Below are 22527 nucleotides of genomic sequence, written 5' to 3' on the forward strand. Positions count from 1 at the left end.
TCATTACGGTAATGGTTTCAATTAATGTGAAAATCCGAACCTACTTTGGGCAAGAACGTTAGATGAGTTCTCATACCTATCTTACTGCTACAAAATATTGTATATGGTTCATGAGAGCATAAAGCTTGAATCTCACTAACTCTACATGCTGATGTGATGGCAACCAGAAAAGCAGCTTTCCAAGATATATGCTGTAATGAGGTTTTATGGATAGGTTCGAAAGGACCTGCCACGAGACATGAAAGCAAAAGGTTAAACTCACAAGAAGGGGAATGATGGCGTATTGAGGAAAAAACGTTTGGATGCCCTCAAAGAAGTCCTTTAGAACTGAAACTTTCAGAAAAGAGACTTGTGAAAGACATTTTCTGTAGGCTGTAATAGCTGCCAAATGGACTTTAATAGAAGAAACCAGAATCAAACAAATGAAATATGAATGGAATTAAAGCATCTTCTTGGCACACGGTTGGATTAATGATCTTGACAAAACACCAAGTACAAAATCTCTTCAATTTCAAAGAATAAGACGTTTGTGTGAATGAACATTTAGCTTATTTCATAATGTCCATGCGCTCTTGTGGCAGATTTAAGTGTCTGTATTGTACAAGTTCAGGAGCCATGCTGTCAAACTCAAAGAGCAAAGGTTGAGATTAACCATCTGGCCTCCAAACTTTATGAGAAGGTCTGGTCCGCATGGCAGTACCATGTGTGGTTGTTCCGACATGTGAAGGAGATCTGTCGGGCCACTCCAGAGCTAACAATATCACTGCTGGAAATAGGGATATCAGTGGAAAAGTGTAGTGAAATCTGCCAGACCAGTCAATCGATAGGGCATCCCCAATGTCTCTGGTTGGTAAAATCTCAAGGTGAAGTCTGGGCATTAATGTGAGATTGACATTTCAGAAGTATGGATAAAAGTCTCTCCTCCGAAGGATACACTATTACCTTTATGGTGTTGATAGGTGCTCTTAGATAATGAAGAGTCTGTACTGGTGATGAGGTTGATTTCTGGTGATTGATGTGTACACCTAATTGACTGCGAATAGAGACACTGACTTGCTAATGTTGTCAAGCTTGTTAGTGCCTTTATAAGCCAGTCGTCAAATACAGATAGACAAATAATCTGAATTTCCTGAGATGTGCGTCAGTCACTGCCATGCACTTTGAGAAATTTTGACACCAAAAAGCAAGTACTTTGTACTGTAATGGTAATGTCTTACGACAAATCTCAGGAATTTGTGGTGCTTTCTGGCTTTCAGGATATGAAAGTACGCACCTTGAAGATCTATGGAACAGAGCCAGTCCCTTTGATAGATTTGAGGGTAAATTTAATGTAACACTAGCATTCTGAATTTTTCTCTCTGCATCCATTTGTTTGCTACTTTCAGATCTGGTGTAGATCTGAATTAGTTTTTTGGAGCTTTCTTTTTCACCAAAAAGTAACAGGAATAAATTCCTTTTTCCTTTTCCTCTTGGGTTTAAGGGTACAGCCTTCACTGCATGCTTTTGCAGAAGAAATTTCATTTCTGATTGCAGCATCTCTAGATGTTGATTGGATGATTTTGGTGGAATGTTTGGTGCAGGGCTGGTAAATCTGAGACAGAAACTGTTCTTTACAATATCCAGAACTCAAGTGTTTTTTGTGATAGAACTCCTCTCTTTTAGATATTTTGTAATAATTTGCCCTTTCAGAATGGGTAACGGAAGAAGGGGAGCAGAGGCTCATTACCTGGAACCCGCAGGACGCTTACCTGCTTGAGCAGTTAGGTGACCACCTCTTGCTTTTGCTTGACACCACTGATGTTGCTGGAAAGGCCTCTGTGGTTGGTGTCCTTGAACCCACAGAGGAAGCTGAACTCTCTGAGGATAATAACACTTCTCGTAAGCTCTGTAAGGATATTTTCTCTGTTCCTTACACTTTTCCAGAATAACTGCTTTCAGGGTTTCCTACAAGCCATCTTGTCATCTGTATGGCTCCCAAATAAAGTGGTACCAGAGAACGGAAGGTTGATAATTTGTAGCTTCAGAGCTGTTAAATTAAGCCAAGAATGTTTACTGAGAGCTAATCCATGGCAATAACCATGAGCTGCAAGCAAGGAAGAATAAGCAGCAGCGCTGGTTACCTGGTTAGAGATGATCATGCCTCCATTCATAATTTCTATAAAGTCTTTCGTGCAGTTTCTTGGGAGATCATCTGCTAGTTGTTGTAGGGAGTCCCATAAAGACCTGTTTTATCTGCCGAGGAGGGCAGATGTGCTCGCAGACTTCATGTGAGGAGTATATGTTCTGCACACTTTAGGTTCCCACAGCGTCAAGGTTTCTACTTTCTTTGTCAGGTGGAACCATGGATGAAGGTTTAGTTAAGTGGACCTTCTTTGCTGCCAAGACTACCAATGAATCAGTAGGAGGATCTGAAAGCAGAAATAACAATGTCTGTATTTTTCTGAAGCCTACATGGAGCCACTTTGGCTGAAGCTGGTGTGACGGAAAGCTCTACAGTTGCTTCTAATAAGCGGCAGGAGTGGTCTTGAGGAGAAAGATTTGGGAAGGCTTTCAAAAATCACTAACATCATTGCTGCTTGGGCAGGCAACGGAATGTTACATTTTTTAGCTCCTCATATGAGTACTTCTTGAAAAATATTGATGTTGTCAATTTTGTGAGACTCATTCCTGAGGAGAGTTAGTCAAAGTTGTTGAATATCTTCTGGTGCCTGAAGATGATACTGAATAATATGAACAAGTTCTGGATCTTGACCTGATGTGGATCAGTATCTGTGTCTATGCCTAGATGAGTGCCACGATGAAGAGTGCCTAGAACAGCAACGTCATAAAGTCGCTCTAGATCAGGATCTGTGACGAGATCTAGACAGAAGAGACTTAGATCTTTGTGGAAAAACTGGTGGTCTCACTGGGGAAGGAACTCCTAAAGTTGGCTCAGTCTGCGATGGAGGGGGAGGTAAAGTACGTAATCTAGGTGTTGAAGTAGTTGGCAGCGGCGATAGAGAAGGCTATGAAGAGTCTGGACTAACTACTGGTGATGATGGAAGGTACACTCTTGAGTAATCTGAATCAGAAGTTGATGGCACCCTTGTTGCTCTAGCTTTTCTGACCCACTCAGCAAATCTAGTATGTCTTCTTGTTGAATCACTTATGAATGTTTAGTATTTTCTATGTATCAAGGTCACAGAATGCCTCCACGTTGACCTCCTGTGTCTCGACATCAAATGTCTCCTCTTCAAAGTAGGCCCAGTTCTCAACGGCGAGCATTTTGCCAATGTACCTTGTCTTGATGTCGAAGTTCTCAACATCAAATGGGAACAACATTGATTTCTTGGACTTCTCCTGTTTTCAAATCATCCTCTCATGGAGTCGTCAGAGGGTGGTGATAGAGCCCTGGTAGAGGACTGACGCTCTCCTTGCTCACATGAAGTCCCAGCTTCAGATATTGCCTCTTTCTGTCTTTGTTGTGTTTGCGTTCCATGAAGGTCAATCTTTTCCCTGTCCTTCAGGGTACGCCTGGAAAATATCTTGCAGTGTTGACATTTTTCAGGAATGTGACTGTCAGGAAGACAGAGAATACAAAGATCGTGGGGATCTGATTTTGCCTTTTTCGGCCACTGGCAGGACATTTGGCAAACAAAGATACGTCCAAAGGCATCGAGTAAAGCTGTTGACAAATAATCTGAGGAAGATTTCTGTGAAAAAAAGCAAAAAACAAAAAGGACAAGCTCAGTGCTCCAGGAACCTGTCACCAGGAGCCAGAAAAGAAATTGAGGTAACTACCAAGGTGCAGTGTCAGTTTTCATGTCTACAGTACTGCAGCCTATAAGTCTACATTGCTCTATTCCGTCTTCTCCATTTCCTTTAAAAAAGGTTTGTGAAGGATACTTATAAGAAAAAATTACACAGGTTGTGGAAGTTTTTAATAATGTTTTGACCTTTTTTTAAATGTAAATTAAAGTTATTGGCCAACGTAGCCTACTTTATAGGCTCCAAAATTGGTTTAACAAATAATGTGCTAGTCTTGGCCTTCCTGAAGTAAGGCCAATGTTTACACTTAAGAAGATATATTTTAAAGAAGTGCTTCAGGATCGCTGAGGTGGGCAGGACTATTCAGTGCTTTAGATTATCAAAGGAGATCCCCAGACAGAGAGAAATGTGTGTTTTTTGTATACAGATTTTCTTTCGTGTGGGAAAGAGAAATTCCCTGCATCCTGCTATGTATAGGAATGTAAGTGGAGCATGTGTACCAATGTATAACATATAATTTGCACCAACTCATACTTGCAAAAGGCTGGAAGTATGTATGTTACTGAACATCTCCTAAGTCAGTCTTCCTTCACCTTACCTGGGTAACCAATACCTGAACATCATGCTCAAACGAATGTAACATTCTCTGTAGAGTTCCAGCAGAGGTCTTCGACTCCCGAGAGGTCACCTCAGGAAGGCGCTGCTTCTTCTCTTCAATCTGCGACAGGACTTCCTTGCAGTCATTAAAAAATGTGTGCAGTTCGTGGGAAGCAGACAGCATCTGGGCCCTGGTTTCTATTAGTTCCAGCAGGTCTGCCCAGGCCTCGTTGAGCCCATCTTTCCACTCAGCGATTGTTGCTGCATCAGAATGGCCATAGTCAATAAGTTCATCCACCATGTGGTTCACAGCAGAGATCCGCTCATGTCCAAGGCTCCCCGTTTCACTGGCAAACTCTGTGAACTTCTCCTGAAGTAACTACAAGGAAAATAATGGATGTAGTCAGTGATTTGCTCAGAATAGTACAATCATCCACAGACCAAGAGAGTTTTATTGGTAGCAGAGGTGTCATGCAAAATTATGTGGAACCATGCATTAACAGGTTCGCAGTACAAATCTACTACTTATTCACTACTTTTTAATCTCAGGAGAGATCTAAAAGCTACCTACCTCTTGACTCCTCACATAAGATGAGCTGGTCTCTTAGCACCTTTAATTGGGGCACAGCAATGAAATATTGTCTCGATTTATCAGGTTAACACTTATAGAAAAGAGTATGAGAAGAGCCTTTTTTAAGAAATCCAACTTTGTGTTGTCACAATTTTAACCTATGGTCACGTAATCTGTGCTTTTGTCATACTTTATACCATCACTTAAATATGTGTGTTCCCTTCCTTGCTTAGACGTTTTTTGCAAGCTGTTTTCAGAAATACATTCCCTGGCACATAGTTTCAACATAGGTAGTGGATGGTACTCAAACTGATTTGGTTTTCTGGACATCATTCTTGCAACATACTCACATTAGATCACCTCTCTCTGAGCAAACCTTTTTTTCGGCAGTGCAGTGGCGTCAAGATAAGCCTGACGCACCAATGCCGTCATGGGGTGAAGTAGTGTCAAGTAAGATGATAACCACCTAAAACCAACCCATTATGGTCTACAACTTACATAGTTGGATTTATAATCATACAATTCTACTGTAAACCATTTCTTTGTCAGACTTTAGAGTTTCAGCTAAATGTGTTTTTTTCCTTCCTTGAAAAAACACTTCTTTCCTTGACCCTGTATCTTCCTTTGTTTTACAGAGAAACTCTTTTCAAGTGAACAAAAGGGGCTCCATGGGGAGCCTGTACGTCTTGACTGGAGCAGAGGCATCTCCAGGGCCACTTGTAGTTAAGGCATCCATCCATTCATTTGAAGAGTTAGGTAGGAAGCATGGGTTATTAGGGGATTATGGCACTGATTCTATTGGTCAGTTTTAGATAATCCTAGGTATGCTAAGAGACCCTTGCCAGAAAACAGGGGTCACTGAGATACCTAGCATTGATGGCACTGAGAGTGAGGTATCAACTCAGTATAAAAAAAGAGGATCCTAGCATTGACAAATTCGAGTTTTATGACATACTGGTAATATTTGGGGCACTGTAAACTCTGTTGGATTTGGTCCTCTCTCCAGGGACACCTCCAAACCTTTTGCCTGTAACCCTACACTTTTTGCTGAATTCGTTTTTGTTGGTTTTAGGACTCTGTGCACGTTATCAATGCTAAGCAGTGCTAAACTGCTTGTGCTCTCTCCAATAAACATTGTCTAATTGGCTTGTACCCAATTGGCATATTTAATTTTCTTATAAGTACCTGGTAGAGTACTAGACCATGTACCCATGGCCTGTAAATTAAATGCTACCAGTGGGCCAGCAACACTTATTGTGCCATTAAGTAGTACCTTAAAACTTGTCCTAGGCCTGCCATTGTAGCCTGAATGCAATTTTAAACAGCCATGTCGACTTGACATTAAAATAAAATCCCTCTGTCAAGCCCCTTTATTACATATAGGTCAACCCTAAAGTAGGCCCTAGGTAGCCCACACGGCATGGTGTTGTGTAATTAAAAGGTTGGACAAGTACTTTTAAGTTTTGCATGTCATGGTAGTGAAAAACTCCTACATTTGTTTTTCTCTATTGTAAAGACTATCTCTCAAACAGGATAACACAGGGATTCCTTATTGCATTTAATATGTTGTCATTTCCAATTGGGAACTGTTTCATGTTTGGTGTCTTTGAAATTGTGCTGAAAAGCCATATTTAATAGTAAAGTCTGTTTTTTATCACAATTTTCAAAATGTCACTTTTAGAAAAGTGGCATTTTTCTGCCCTTACCCATTTTTGTGCCTGTAGCCTGGCCTGGTCACATGATTGGGTGTAACTGACAGTTAGACTTTGTGAATTCCTCATAGAAAGTCACACAATAGAAGGATTCGGTGTGTTCCCAAATGGGCCATCTATGGGCAGGATTGCGGTGGGTGGGGGGGGTCATGCTGAGCACATAATAGCCTGTGCAAAGGGCCTGGCGATCCCACTTTGTTACTGCAGCCAGCCTGGAGCCAGGGCAAGAGAGGCAGGAAATTCCATGACCTCCAAAGCCACTGCAAGAAACTTTTCCCACTTTCTAGAACCAGGGTACCAGGACTTCAGACACCAACTCTTCAGTACACCTCTGGACCTGTGGACACTTTGCCAGGAAGAAGGACTGCTTTTGCTGCTGGAAGGACTGCCACTCTGCTGGACTGTTGCTCTGAAGAAACTGCTGCCCTGCTGTGCTGATCGGCTGTTCTCTTGCCTCAGAAGGAGAACTGGACCTGCTACTTCATCTTGTATTAAAACACCAGAATGCCCCCAAAGGTTAGTCTGCTGGCCTCCTGATCTGACCCTCAGGGACATTAAAGGTTCCCCAACATCCTGCACCAGCCCCTGGACCCAGCTGCAGTGAGTTCCTGACTGACAAGGGGTGCAACCTAAAGTCCTGGACCCTTGGTGTGGCTCAGCGAGCTGAAATCAAGCTTTTGGGCTCTTTGCGATCACAAATGGGCATGTTCACACCAAGACTTTGCCACTCACTTCACAATTCTACGCGAATCCCTGGCAGCCCAACTTTTTTCACTTCAGCATTGACTGCTCACAGGGATGGCCAATGCAAAGCTCCAGCAAAACCAATCTGCGACGCTGGCTGGCTCCTTGCACTATATCGACAGTCTCATGCGCTGCTCTCCCTGCTCCTCGTAGGCCCTCTCCAACAAGAACGGAACTCCTGCGTTGAATTCGATATGGTAACCTTCAGCGGATTAAATCGGTGAATGTAGCCAGCCTACACTCAATCACGGTCGACCTGAAAGTTTGACTTTGACCTGGTCCAGCGCAACTAGATGAACGAGTTACTTACCTTCCGTAACGACTTTTCTGGTGGATACATTAGCTACCTGTGGATTCCTCACCTAATGAATACTCCCATGGCGCCAGCATTCGACGGAAATCTTCTTACTAGTCTCTGCACGTCGACGAGGACGTCACTCTAGCCCACGCGACGCCGTCTGACGTCATACAGGCAATAAGAGGTCCTCGACGACGTGCGGACGTCAGTACCAATCATTTTTTACGTGCATGAGAACAACGAGGCAATGCAATGAAAGAGCAAGGCAACATCCCATTACATTGTAAAAATACACAACATTGCATGAATAACTGTAAATCTTTTATATATATATATAACTCTCTCTTTTTAAAATATATATACACATCAAGTATATACACAAAGATATATACATATATACATATATAAATATAATATATACAACATCTATTGCACCCTCAAAGACCAAGAGGAGCGTACTCAAGGATTACTTGGTAAGACCAGAAAGGCAACGGGGAGGCGGGTGGGACCGTGAGGAATCCACAGGTAGCTAATGTATCCACCAGAAAAGTCGTTACCGAAGGTAAGTAACTCGTTCTTCTGATGGATACAACTACCTGTGGATTCCTCACCTAATGAATAGAGTCCCAAAGCAGTACCACGCCCGGCGGTGGGTGCCTAAATGGTCAAACCAAGAAATCCTGCAGCACTGACCGTGCAAAATGGCCGTCCCTTCTAACCTCAGAATCCAAACAGTAATGTTTTGCAAAAGTGTGAAGGGACGACCAAGTTGCGGCCTTGCAGATGTCGACCACAGGATCACCTCTGGCCAAGGCCGAAGTGGCCGACTTAGCTCTGGTGGAATGAGCTCTAATGCCCTCAGGAGGATCCTTCTTTGCCAAAGAATAACAGATTTTAATGCAAAGAACAACCCACCTGGATAGTGTTCTCTTGTGGACTGCCTTTCCTCTCCTCTTGCCCACGTATCCAATAAACAGCTGATCCTCCAGCCTGAAATCCTTTGTTCTATCAATAAAGAAGCTCAACGCTCTCTTTGGGTCCAGACGGTGCAGTCTTTCTTCCTCTTTGGAAGGATGAGGCGGAGGATAGAACGTGGACAAAGTAATTGCCTGAGCCAAATGGAAGGGTGAAACAACCTTCGGGAGGAAAGCAGCCTTGGTCCTCAACACCACCTTATCCCCATAAAAAGTTGTATAAGGGGGCTTTACTGATAAGGCCTGCAACTCACTCACTCTCCTTGCTGATGTTATAGCTACCAGGAAGACTATTTTTAAAACCAAATACCTTAAGGGCAAGCATGCATAGGTTCAAAAGGGGACCCCATAAGGAAAGTCAGGACCAAGGACAAATCCCATTGCGGCATAACGAATGGCTTTGGAGGATATTTATTTAGAAGACCTTTCAAGAATCTAATAACAATAGGGGATTTAAATAAAGATGGTTGGTCTGGAAGACATATGAAGGCTGACAAGGCCGATAAATAACCCTTAATGGTAGCCACCCACAACCTTTCTGCGCTAGAGACAGAGCAAAAGACAAAACGTGCGATAGATGAGCATGCAAAGGATCAATCTGCCTCTCTCCACACCACGCAACAAATTTAGACCATCTATTAGCGTAGATAGATTTAGTGGAGTGTCGCCTGGCCGCTAATATAACATCCACTACCTCAGGCGGGAGAGAGAAGGAACTCAGGTTGCCCCGTTCAATCTCCAGGCATGTAGGTGCAGACTCTGGAGGTTGGGGTGTAGAACCTGCCCCTGCGACTGCGAGAGGAGGTCTGCCCTGAAAGGGAGACGGAGCGGAGGGCACATTGAGAGTTGGAGAAGGTCGGAGTACCATACCCTCCTTGGCCAATCCGGAGCTATTAGGATGACTAGAGCCCGGTCCTGGCGAATCTTCCTCAGTACTCGAGGAATCAAGGGTATGGGAGGAAACGCGTAAAGCAACTGGCCGCACCAGGTTATTTGAAACGCGTCCCCCAACGCTCCCTGCATCGGATACTGGAGGCTGCAGAATAACGGACAATGCGCGTTCTCTCGAGTTTTAAACAGATCTATCCGAGGAAACCCCCACCTCTGGAAGATTAAACGGACTTGATCTGGATGGAGACGCCACTCGTGGTCTGCCGAGAAATGGCGACTGAGACTGTCCGCACGCACGTTCAAGACTCCGGCCAGATGGTTTGCTATCAAGCAAATCTGATGGTCCTTTGCCCAGGACCATAGTCGAAGAGCTTCTCTGCAGAGAAGGTACGACCCCACTCCTCCCTGCTTGTTTATGTACCACATCGTGGTAGTATTGTCCGTTAGGACCTGTACCGACTGACCACGAAGGGAAGGGAGGAAGGCCTTGAGAGCCAGACGTACAGCCCGTAACTCTAACAGATTGATGTGAAACATCTGTTCCTCTGGAGACCAAAGACCTTTGATCTCCAGATCCCCCAGATGAGCTCCCCACCCTAGAGTGGAAGCATCCGTTATGACTGTGGCCACTGGTGGCGACTGCTGGAACGGCTTTCCTTGTGAAAGATTGTTGCTTGCAATCCATCACTTCAAATCCACAGCAGCATCTCTGGAGATCTTGACAGTACCCTCTAGATCCCCTTTGTGTTGAGACCACTGCCTTCGGAGGCACCACTGAAGAGCCCTCATGTGCCAGCGAGCATGCGTGACCAACAGAATGCAGGAGGCAAACAGACCGAGCAGACGAAGGACCTTGAGGACTGGAACTACCGCTCCATTTCGAAACATTGGAACCAAATCCTGAATATCTTGAATCCGCTGAGGCGGAGGAAAGGCCCGACCCAATGTTGTATCCAGTACTGCCCCTATGAACAGGAGGCGCTGAGAGGGCTCTAGGTGAGATTTGGGCTCGTTCACCGAAAAACCCAGGTCGAACAACAACTGGGTTGTTGACTGCAGATGATGCGACACAAGCTCCGGGGACTTGGCTTTGATCAACCAGTCGTCCAAGTAAGGGAATACTGCTATCCCCTTCCTTCTGAGTTCTGCCGCAACCACCGACATCACCTTCGTGAAGACTCGAGGTGCTGAAGTAAGACCAAACGGAAGGACCGCAAACTGATAGTGCTGCGATCCCACCACAAACCGGAGATACTTCCTGTGTGACTTGAGTATCGGGATATGAAAGTAAGCATCCTGCAAGTCGACAGACACCATCCAGTCTTCCTTGTTCAACGCCAAAAGCACCTGTGCTAGGGTCAGCATCTTGAACTTTTCCTGCTTGAGGAACCAATTCAAGATCCTCAGGTCCAGAATTGGTCTCAAACGACCATCCTTCTTGGGTATCAGGAAATACCTTGAGTAACATCCTCGACCCCTTTCCTGCTCTGGGACCAACTCCACCGCGCCCTTTGAAAGGAGGACTTGTACCTCCTGTTCTAGCAACAGGAAGTGTTCTTCTGAACAATAAGAAGGGCGGGGCGGGATGAGGGGCGGGAACTCCCGAAAGGGAAGGATGTAGCCTTTTCCCACAATACTGAGAACCCACGTGTCCGTTGTAACAGTCTTCCATTTTGTGAGAAAATGCTGTAATCTTCCCCCTACAGGAGAGGAGTGAGTGGGAAATGGCGGAAGCCTAAGGCTGCTTCCCCTGCTGCACCCCGCCAGAGGATGAGGAAGAGGCAGAGTGCTGCTGAGAGGCTCCTCTGGTGCGGACCCTACCTCTCCCCCTAAAAGATCTATAGGGATGGGAAGAGGCAGGTTGCTGATATCTTCCCCGAAAGGAAGAGGAGGAAGAGCCACGCCCAAATCCACGAAACCTCCTGAAAAATCTGGAAGAGGCCGTGGCAGAAGGAGCTTGGAGCCCTAACGACTTAGCCGTGGCCCTGCTTTCCTTAAAACGTTCCAATGCCGAATCAGCCTTGGCCCCAAACAGTTTGTCCCCATCAAACGGGAGATCCAACAATGTGGACTGTACATCCGCAGAAAAGCCCGAGTTACGGAGCCAGGCCTGTCTCCTTGCCACCACAGTTGTGCCCATTGCTCTGGCTACCGAGTTGGTGGTATCCAGTCCCGTCTGGATAATCTGGGTCGCAGCAGCCTGGGCATTTGAAGCAAGATCCAAAAGACCCTGGGGAAGCTCTGTAAACGATGAGGAAATGTCATCCATCAGAGCATGAATATACCTCCCCAGGATACAGGTTGCATTAGTGGCTTTTAACGCCAGACTGCAGGACGAAAAAATCTTCTTGGACTGCGCCTCTAGTTTCTTAGAATCTCTGTCCCCAGGCACCGTCAGGAAAGAACCAGGCGCTGACTTGGATGAACAGGAGGCCTGCACCACCAAGCTCTCCGGCGTAGGGTGCCTAGATAGAAAACCAGGGTCAGTCGGAGCCGCCCGATACCTCCTGGCCACGGCTCTGTGAACTGCTGGGGAAGATGCCGCCCTCTTCCACACCTCTAACACCGGATCCAGCAGAGCGTCATTAAATGGCAAAAGAGGCTCCGCCGCAGCTGAGGCCGGATGTAACACCTCTGTTAAAAGGTTTTGTTTAGCCTCCACCACCGGCAAAGGCAGGTCCAAAAAACTAGCTGCCTTCCGTACCACTGCATGAAAGGAAGCAGCCTACTCAGTATATTCTCCCGGGGAAGAAAGACCCCACTCAGGGGAAGTGTCCAGCCCACTGGCCGACTCCAGACCACGCAGCCCATCACCCGAGTCCTCTAGCTCTCCTTCCTCCAGGGCTCGTTGGTACTCCTGCTCCTCTAATACACGGAGAGCACGTCTCCTCGAATGAAGTCGTTGTTCAATACGCGGAGTCGACAATGCCTCCGCCGAAGTCGAAGATCGGCGCCGATCTTCAGAAGCCACCGCCGCCGCGTCCGGCGCCACAGGTAACTTCGGCGCCGACGAAAGAGCAGCTGAAGCAGATGGACCCACCGGAGTCACAGGCCGAAATCCCGACGTCGACGGGATGGAAATCCCCGGGGCCAATCCTTCTGAAGCCACCAGAGCGGCCACCGGCACCGACACTGGCGCCGAGCCCACGTTCCCAAAAGGGAGAAAGGGCATAAAGGGTGCCGGCCGAAGAGGGGCAGGATCACCCAAAGAAAAGGCCAAAGGCCCAGCCGGAGCACCCCCTGGAGCCATCTGTTGGAAGATGGCATACATCGCATTCAAGAATGCGGAACTATCGGCTCCAGGGGTGGGAAGAGCCGGATACTGAGGTGCCTCTCTCGGAGGCGACCCCGACGCCGGCCTCGACGTCTGCGCCGGAGAAAACACCTGAGGCTCCAATACCTCAATCACCGACGCCTGTCCAGGTGAAGTTGGAGACGCCGGAGAGGGCAACGGCGTCGAAGGATGCGGCGTAACCGTGGGACTAATCTCCCATGTCCTTCGGCGCCGATCCGAAGACCTGGAACGAGTCTCCTTCGAATGACGCCGAGATTCTCTACGGCGCCTGGAGTCTCGATGACGCCGATGTCTTGGAGAAGAAGACTTCTTGTGATGCTTCTCCTTCGATTTTGCCATAAACAGCTTCGCCTCACGTTCTTTGAGGGCCTTCGGATTCATGTGCTGGCATGAATCACAAGTCGAGACGTCGTGGTCGGAGCTCAAACACCAAAGGCAATCGGAATGAGGATCCGTCACCGACATCTTGCCTCCACACTCACGACAAGGCTTGAATCCAGACTTTCTCTGCGACATTATTACCACAGCGAAAGGCTACGCAGCAAAAATACACTGTAACCACAAAAGTAACAGTTGCTCCCTCGAAGATAACCGTTTCGAATGCACGGAAAAAAGGGAACTGACGTCCGCACGTCGTCGAGGACCTCTTATTGCCTGTATGACATCAGACGGCGTCGCGTGGGCTAGAGTGACGTCCTCGTCGACGTGCAGAGACTAGTAAGAAGATTTCCGTCGAATGCTGGCGCCATGGGAGTATTCATTAGGTGAGGAATCCACAGGTAGTTGTATCCATCAGAAATCCCTAGTTGGGTCTTTGTGCCTTTCAGCACAATTTTCGCTAATTTTCACTAAAATCTTTAAAAAGTCATAACTCCAGTTCTACTGATTGCATTTTTGTTGTTTTGGTGTCAATTCATTAAAATATACTCTATTTTGCTTGCGTTGTGTTTTCACTTTGTTACTGTTTGTGTGCTGCATAAATACTTTACATATTTCCCCAAAGTTAAGCCTGACTGCTTTTTGTGCCAAGCTACCCAGGATTAAGCACAGGTTAATTTTGTTGCATTTCGTGGTTCACCCTGCATGGGACTGTGGCTTTGCTTGGCCGGGGCTCACCCCCCACTCAACCAACAACACAGTTTCTAACACTGGTCTTCAGTGGTGTGGCTCAGGACTTGTGTTTGTGCAGTTCCACACAGTGATTTGTGTTACACAAAGTCCCAGTTAAATACTTTGACATCAGTTGACTTTTTTGTAGTTGATTGGCCATATTTATTGCCTTTTTCCAAATTTGATTCCTGCCTCACATTTTTTGTGCCTGAAACTCTTGCGTGCCAAGATGGAGTTGGATATTGATGCCACTGAGAGCTACAGCATGGCTGAGCTGAGGTAGTTGTCCAAGGAGAGGGGACTGAATCTCCCAAAGAATTATCAAAAGTCTGAGTATCAGATAGTCTTTAGAGCCTTGGAGGAGGCCCACAGCATGCAAGCTGCAGCACCAGAGGATGATGAGAAGGAGGATGCACTGGATGAAGAGGAGGAGGAAACAGAGGCTGAGGAGGACTACTTTGCAACAGCTCTAGAACTGGAGAGAGAGAGGAGCTTCTTTTTCCCTTGGACAAAGAACCAGAGGAGAGTGGGAAACCATAGGAGAGAGGTCCCCGTACTGGGCCTAGCACAAGAAGCAGTGTGTATGCTCAAGCCCTGCCCTAAGGACCTGGGGGACCGGAGAGCTGAGGGGGAGTGCCAGCTGCAGCAGGCCCAACTGGAGCTTGCTGCAGAAGCAGCAAGGGCAGAGATGGAGAAAGCCTTAGCTTTGATGGAGAAACAACCAGCTCTGGATGAAAAGAAACTGCTGAGGGCTCCTGACCTGAGACTCAAGGAGCTGGACATGAAGATGAATCAAGCCTCTGGATCCAGCAAAAATCGTGGCAGCCTTACCTCACTGTCCGCTTGAGAGGTGGGGGTCCGCATGCCACCAAAGATATGTCTAAATATGTGAAGGTGAGTCTCTAGTTATGGTTACATCACACAACCCGCAGGGAATGTATTTTATCGATCTTTAGCAACATTTTCATCAATTGACAAAAGGTTCCAAAAGTTTTGTTCTTTTAGATCCACAAGGTCCTAGATAGCTTATTGATGAGCCATCAAGGGTGGTGAAAATTATTAGGGGGAGGGATGAGTCTCAAAAGTGGAAAATTTAATATCAATTCCTATAGGGCAAAAGCTGACATCAACTGCAAAAATTGCTGGCTGGATTTTAAAAAAAGAAGTGAAGTGGCCTGGTCCAACTCACATCCCTTTTGTGATTTCATGAAAATCCGAGCAGTCTTTGCACAAAAAGCCACAACCTGGGGGTCAAATGGATATTTAATTGTTGGGAGGGATTAAGGGAAAAATCATTAAGTGTTTAGGGTGGAATAGGCTACTACACCCACCCACCCACTTAAGAGTAGGTTAACTGCTATTCACAGATATCTATATGTTTTAAACTCTAATATCTCCAATATCTCCCAAACTACTGAAGGGATTTACACCAACTCACAAAAAGCACGCTTTCTGGATCAGGAGCTAGCTTTCTGATAAATTTGGTCTAATTCTGTTGAATGCTTCAGAATGTAGAATGGGGAAAAAGTGGTTTTGGACGCCTCCCTTTTCCTCGGCCCCCGCTTGACTGATCACCTCGAAACTTTCAACACAGCAGCTGACCTGACCACAAAGTATATGTTTTGAAATTTTGGGAGATCCGTCAAACGGTGCCAACGTTATTGGCAAAATAAAAAAATGCTCCGTCTAGGGAAAAAATGGTCCTAACTATGGCTGCCTACTGGTGACCGCCCGTAGGAATATATATATATATATATATAGAATATGTCACTTACCCAGTGTATATCTGTTTGTGGCATGTAGTGCTGCAGATTCACATGCTGTAAGGAAATGCCTCCTTGGCATGGTTACCCCCTGACTTTTTGCCTTTGCTGATGCTAAGTTATGATTTGAAAGTGTGCTGGGACCCTGCTAACCAGGCCCCAGCACCAGTGTTCTTTCCCTAAACTGTATCTTTGACTCCACAATTGGCACAACCCTGACACTCAGGTAAGTCCCTTGTAAGTGGTACCCCTGGTACCAAGGGCCCTGATGCCAGGGAAGGTCTCTAAGGCCTGCAGCATGTCTTATGCCACCCTAGGGACCCCTCACTCAGCACATGCACACTGCTTCACAGCTTGTGTGTGCTGGTGGGGAGAAAATGACTAAGTCAACATGGCACTCCCCTCAGAGTGCCATACCAACCTCACACTGCCTGTGGCATAGGTAAGTCACCCCTCTAGCAGGCCTTACAGCCCTAAGGCAGGGTGCACTATACCACAGATGATGGCATATGTGCATGAGCACTATGCCCCTACAGTGTCTAAGCAAAACCTTAGACATTGTAAGTGCAGGGTAGCCATAAGAGTATATGGTCTGGGAGTTTGTCAAACACGAACTCCACAGTACCATAATGGCTACACTGAAAACTGGGAAGTTTGGTATCAAACTTCTCAGCACAATAAATGGTCCCTAATGCCAGTATGCAATTTATTGTAAAAATACACCCAGAGGGCATCTTAGAGAGGCCCCCTGAAAACATACCCGACTTCCAGTGTAGGCTGACCAGTTTCTGCCAGCCTGCCACACAACAGACATGTTGCTGGCCACATGGGGAGAGTGCCTTTGTCACTCGGTGGCCAGGAACAAAGCCTGTACTGGGTGGAGGTGCTTCTCACCTCCCCCTACAGGAACTGTAACACCAGGCGGTGAGCCACAAAGGCTCACCCCTTTTGTTACAGCACCCCAGGGCATCCCAGCTAGTGGAGATGCCCGCCCCTCTGGCCACTGCCCCCACTTTTGGCGGCAAGGCTGGAGGAGATAATGAGAAAAACAAGGAGGAGTCACCCACCAGTCAGGACAGCCCCTAAGGTGTCCTGAGCTTAGGTAACCCCTGCCTTGAGAAATCCTCCATCTTGAGTTTGGAGGATTCCCCCAATAGGATTAGGGATGTGCCCCCTCCCCACAGGGAGGAGGCACAAAGAGGGTGTAGCCACCCTCAAGGACAGTAGCCATTGGCTACTGCCCTCCCAGACCTAAACACACCCCTAAATGCAGTATTTAGGGGCACCCCAGAACCTAGGAAACTAGATTCCTGCAACCTTAACAAAAAGAAGGACTGCTGACCTCAAGCCCTGCAGAGAAGATGGAGACGACAACTACTTTGGGCCCAGCCCTACCGGCCTGTCTCACAACTTCGAAGAAAACTGCAACAGCGACGCATCCAACAGGGACCAGCGACCTCTGAAGCCTCAGAGGACTGCCCTGCACCCAAGGACCAAGAAACTCCAGTGAACAGCGGCTCTGTTCAAAATCCTGCAACTTGTTTGCAACAAAGAAGCAACTTTAAAGACTTCACGTTTCCTGACGGAAGTTTGAGACTTTCCACTCTGCACCCAATGCCCCCAGCTCAACCTGCAGAAAACAAACACCTCAGGGAGGACTCCCCGGCAACTGCGAGCCCGTGAGTAACCAGAGATGACCCCCATGAGCCCCCACAGCGACGCCTCCAGAAAGAATCCAGAGGCTCCCCCTGACCGCAACTGCCTGCAACAAGGGACCCGACGCCTGGAACCAACACTGTACCCGCAGCCCCCAGGACCTGAAGGAACAGAACTCCAGTGCAGGAGGGACGCCCAGGCGACCCTCTGCCTAGCCCAGGTGGTGGCTACCCCGAGGAGCCCCACCCCCTTGCCTGCCTGCATCGTTGAAGTGACCCCCGGGTCCCTCCATTACTTTCTATCTAAAAACCAATGCCTGTTTGCACACTGCACCCGGCCGCCCCAGTGCCGCTGAGGGTGTACTTTCTGTGCCTGCTTGTGTCCCCCGTGCCCTACAAAGCTCCCCTGGTCTGCCCCCCGAGGACGCGGGTACTTACCTGCTGGCAGACTGAAACCGGGGCACCCCTGTTCTCTATTGAAGCCTATGTGTTTTGGGCACCTCTTTGACCTCTGCACCTGACCGGCCCTCAGCTGCTGGTGTGGTAACTTTGGGGTTGCCTTGAACCCCCAACGTGGGCTACCTTGGCCCCAACTTTGAGACTTGTAAGTGTTTTACTTACCTGCAAACCTAACCTTTACTTTCCTCCCCAGGAACTGTTGATTTTTGCTCTGTTTCCACTTTGAAAATAGCTTATTGCCATTTTTACAAAGACTGTATATGATATTGCTTTTATTCAAAGTTCCTAAAGTATCTAAGTGAAGTAACATACATTTAAAGTATTACTTGCAAATCTTGAACCTTTGGTTCTTAAAATAAACTAAGAAAATATATTTTTTTTATATATAAACCTATTGGCCTGGAGTAAGTCTTTGAGTGTGTGTTCCTCATTTATTGCCTGTGTGTGTACAACAAATGCTTAACACTACCCTCTGATAAGCCTATTGCTCGACCACACTACCACAAAATAGAGCTTTAGAATTATCTCTTTTTGCCACTATCTTACCTCTAAGGGGAACCCTTGGACTCGGTGCATGCTATTTCTTACTTTGAAATAGTGTATTCAGAGCCAATTTCCTACATTGGTGGATCAGTGGTGGGGTCTAAGACTTTGCATTTGCTGGACTACTCGGCCAATACCTGAACACACGACTAAATTCCAAAAATTGTCATTAGAAACTGATTTTTGAAATTTGAGCTATTTTTCTAAATTTTTAAAAGTCTTGCTAGGGCTTTGCGTAAGTCCCTGTTAGCATTTCTTTTGGAGTTTTAAAGTTTTGTAAAAGTTTGGATTAAGTTCTAGAGATAGTTTTAGATTCTTAAAAAGTATCCCAACTTTTAGAGAAATAATGTCTAGTATAGATGAGATGGTGGTGGAACTCAACCTCACCCCTCACCTGCATCTTAGGATGTCAGAGTTAAGGACTCTGTAAAATAAAAAATATAAAAACTGGATCAAACCCTACCAAAGTACAGCTCCAGGAGCTTTTGGCAGAGTTTGCTAGAGACCAACCCTCTGAAGACAACCTTACAGAGGGGGAAACTAGTGACCTGGAGGATAATTCCCTCCCTCCTGTCCTAGTTAGGGAGACCAGGGTTTCTCAAACCCTGACTCCACAAGTGATAGTCAGTGATGCTGCTTCTCCCACATGGGAGTCCAGCAACTCTGGAATCATTGAGGGCAGCCTTAATGAAGATGACCTCCTGTTAGCCAGGATGGGCAAAAGATTGGTTTTGGAGAGACAGCACCTAGCCATAGAAAGGGAAAGACAAGAGATGGGTTTAGCTCCCATCAACGGTGGCAGCAACTTAAATAGGGTCAGAGAGAATAGTGACATGATAAAAATCCCCAAAGGGATTGTAACAAAATATGAAGATGGTGATGACATCGCCAAACGTTTCACAGCTTTTGAGAGGGCGTGTGCAACCAGAAAAGTAAACAAATCTCACTGGGGTGCTCTCCTTTGGGAAATGTTCACTGGAAAGTGTAGGGATAGAATCCTCACACTCTCTGGTAAAGATGCAGAATCCTATGACCTCATGAAGGCTACCCTGATTGAGGGCTTTGGATTCTCAACTGAGGAGTACAGGATTAGGTTCAGGGGGGCTCAAAAATCCTCGAGCCAGACCTGGGTTGATTTTGTTGACTTCCCAGTCAAAACACTGGATGGTTGGATTAATGGCAGTGGTGTAAATGATTATGAAGGGCTGTATAATTTGTTTATGAAGGTACACCTTTTAAGTAATTGTTTCAATGATAAATTGCATCAGCATCTGGTAGACCTAGGTCCAATTTCTCCCGAAGAACTGGGAAAGAAGGCAGACCATTGGGCCAAGACTAGGGTGACCAAGACTTCCACAGGGGGTGACCAAAAGAAAGGGGTCACAAAGACTCCCCGGGGGAAGAGTGTTGAGACATCCAAGGGAAAAAGTAAAGAGTCTTCTACAGGGCCCCAAAAACCTGCACAGGAGGGTGGGTTCAAAGCATCTTCACAATCCTCATTTGGGTACAAGGGTAAAAACTTTGATCCCAAAAAGGCCTGGTGTCACAGTTGTAGTCAGCATGGACACCAAACTGGAGACAAGGCCTGTCCCAAGAAAGGTTCCACTTCAACTACTACTCCAGTTAGCACTGGAATAGCCAGTCTCCATGTGGGATCAACAGTGTGCCCAGAGCAAATCAGGGTTCACACTGAAGCAACATTAGCCTCTGAGGGTGGGGTGGACTTAGCCACACTAGCTGCCTGGCCACCCAGCATGCAAAAATACAGGCAGCAGCTCTTTATTAATGGGACTAGAGTAGAGGCCCTGAGGGATACAGGTTCCAGTGTCACTATGGTGACAGACAAACTAGTTTCCCCAGGACAATACCTGACTGGACAAACATATCCAATCACCAATGCTGACAATCAGACTAAAGTACATCCCATGGCTATGGTAACTTTAGAATGGGGAGGGGTCACTGGCCAGAAACAGGTGGTAGTCTCTTCTGCTATACCAGTAGACTGTCTGCTTGGAAATGATCTGGATTCCTCAGCATAGGCTGATGTAGAACTCAAAACCCATGCAGCCATGCTGGGTATCCCTGAACTGGTGTGTGTCAAGACAAGGGCACAGTGCAAGGCTCAAGGTGAAAAAAAGGTGTTGGAGTCTAGAATAATGGCCCAACCCTCCAAGAGAAAAGGAAAGAAGACTGGGGAACCAGCTTCAGTACAGAAAAAGAAAAAGAACCTCTCTTGTCAGGAAGAAGTTCTATCCCCTGAGGGAACGGAGCCTATAGATTTGGAACCTTATCAGGTTGAGCTCTTGGGCCCAGGGGGGACCCTCAAGGGAACAGCTGTGCAAGGGGCAAGAAACATGTCCCTCTCTTGAAGGCCTTAGGCAGCAAGCTGCTGAGGAAACCAAAGAAAATGTCAGTGGAACCCACAGGGTCTATTGGGAAGATGGACCCCTTTACACTGAGGCAAGAGGTCCAAAACCTGGTGCCACTAGGAGAGTGGTAGTGCCTCAAGAGTTTAGGGAGTTCATTCTGACCTTAGCCCATGGCATTCCACTTGCTGGGCATTTGGGACAAACCAAGACATGGAAGAGGTTAGTCAACCATTTCTATTGGCCCAACATGTCCCAGAAAGTAAAGGAGTTTTGTGCCTCCTGTGCCACCTATCAAGCCAGTGGTAAGACAGGTGGCCACCCAAAGGCCCCCCTCATTCCACTTCTAGTGGTGGGGGTCCCCTTTGAAAGAGTGGGAGTGGATATAGTGGGTCCACTGGAACCTCCCACAGCATCAGGTAATCAGTATATCCTAGTAGTAGTGGATCATGCTACTAGGTACCCTGAAGCAATTCCCCTTAGGCCCACTACTGCCCCTGCAGTAGCCAAAGCACTCTGGTATTTTTACCAGAGTGGGATTTCCTAAGAAGGTGGTTTCTGATAGAGGTACCAACTTCATGTCAGCTCACCTGAAACACATGTGAAATGAGTGTGGGGTGACTTACAAATTCACCACACCATACCATCCACAAACCAATGGTCTTGTTGAGAGATTTAACAAGACATTGAAGGGCATTATCATGAGGCTCCCTGAAAAACTCAAAAGGAGATGGGATGTCCTCTTGCCATGTCTGCTTTTTGCCTACAAAGAGATGCCTTAGAAGGGAGTAGGGTTTTCCCCCTTTGAACTTCTGTTTGGCCATCCTGTTAGGGGACCACTAGCTCTTGTGAAAGAAGGCTGGGAGAGACCTCTTCATGAGCCTAAGCAAGATATAGTGGACTATGTACTAGGCCTACGTTCCAGGATGGCAGAGTACATGGAAAAGGCAAGTAAAATCCTTGAGGCCAGCCAACAACTTCAGAAGATGTGATATGACCAAAATGCTGCCATGGTTGAGTGTCAGCCAGGGCAGAAAGTCTGGGTTCTGGAGCCTGTGGCTCCCAGGGCACTTCAGAACAAATGGAGTGGCCCTTACCCAGTGCTAGAGAAGAAGAGTCAGGTCACCTACCTGGTGGACCTAGGCACTAGCAGGACCCCCAAGAGGGTGACCCCCGTTAACCGCCTAAAACTCTTCCATGACAGGGCAGATGTAAACATGTTAATGGTTACAGATGAGGACCAGGAAGCAGAGAGTGAACCTCTCCCTGATCTCCTCTCCACTGACCCTACGGATGGCACAGTAGATGGATGATCTATTCAGACACCCTCTCTGGCCAACAGCAAGCTGACTGCAGGCAAGTCCTCCGGCAGTGTGCTGGTCTCTTTTCCCTAACCCCTGGTCAGACACACCTGTGTACCCATGATGTGGACACAAGAGACAGCATGCCTGTCAAAAACAAAATATTCATACAGTCTGACCAAGTTAAGGAAAGCTTCAAAGTGGAAGTTCACAAGATGCTGGAGTTAGGAGTGATTGAGCACTCTGACAGTCCCTGGGCTAGCCCAGTGGTCTTGGTCCCCAAGCCTCACACCAAAGATGGCAAGAGAGAGATGAGGTTCTGTGTGGACTACAGAGGGCTTAATTCTGTCACCAAGACAGATGCTCACCCCATTCCAAGGGCAGATGAGCTGACTGATAAATTGTGTGCTGCCAAATACCTGAGTACCTTTGACTTGACAGCAGGGTACTGGTAAATAAGAATGGCACCAGGAGCAAAAGAGAAAACAGCATTCTCTACAC

At 46.8% G+C, this 22527-nt stretch overlaps 1 protein-coding gene across 3 annotated transcripts in view; it reads right to left on the minus strand.

The window, feature by feature from the left end:
* Nucleotides 1-22527, minus strand: part of SPTBN4 (spectrin beta, non-erythrocytic 4) — a 1652494-nt gene that overhangs the window by 631831 nt on the left and 998136 nt on the right. For all 3 annotated transcript variants that reach the window (XM_069207217.1, XM_069207216.1, XM_069207218.1), the window contains one exon: nt 4346-4723. In XM_069207217.1, coding sequence (XP_069063318.1) covers nt 4346-4723 — 378 coding nt within the window. The remainder of the gene's footprint in view (nt 1-4345; nt 4724-22527) is intronic.

Source organism: Pleurodeles waltl, chromosome 9, assembly GCF_031143425.1.
Source record: "Pleurodeles waltl isolate 20211129_DDA chromosome 9, aPleWal1.hap1.20221129, whole genome shotgun sequence".
NCBI classification, from domain to species: domain Eukaryota; kingdom Metazoa; phylum Chordata; class Amphibia; order Caudata; family Salamandridae; genus Pleurodeles; species Pleurodeles waltl.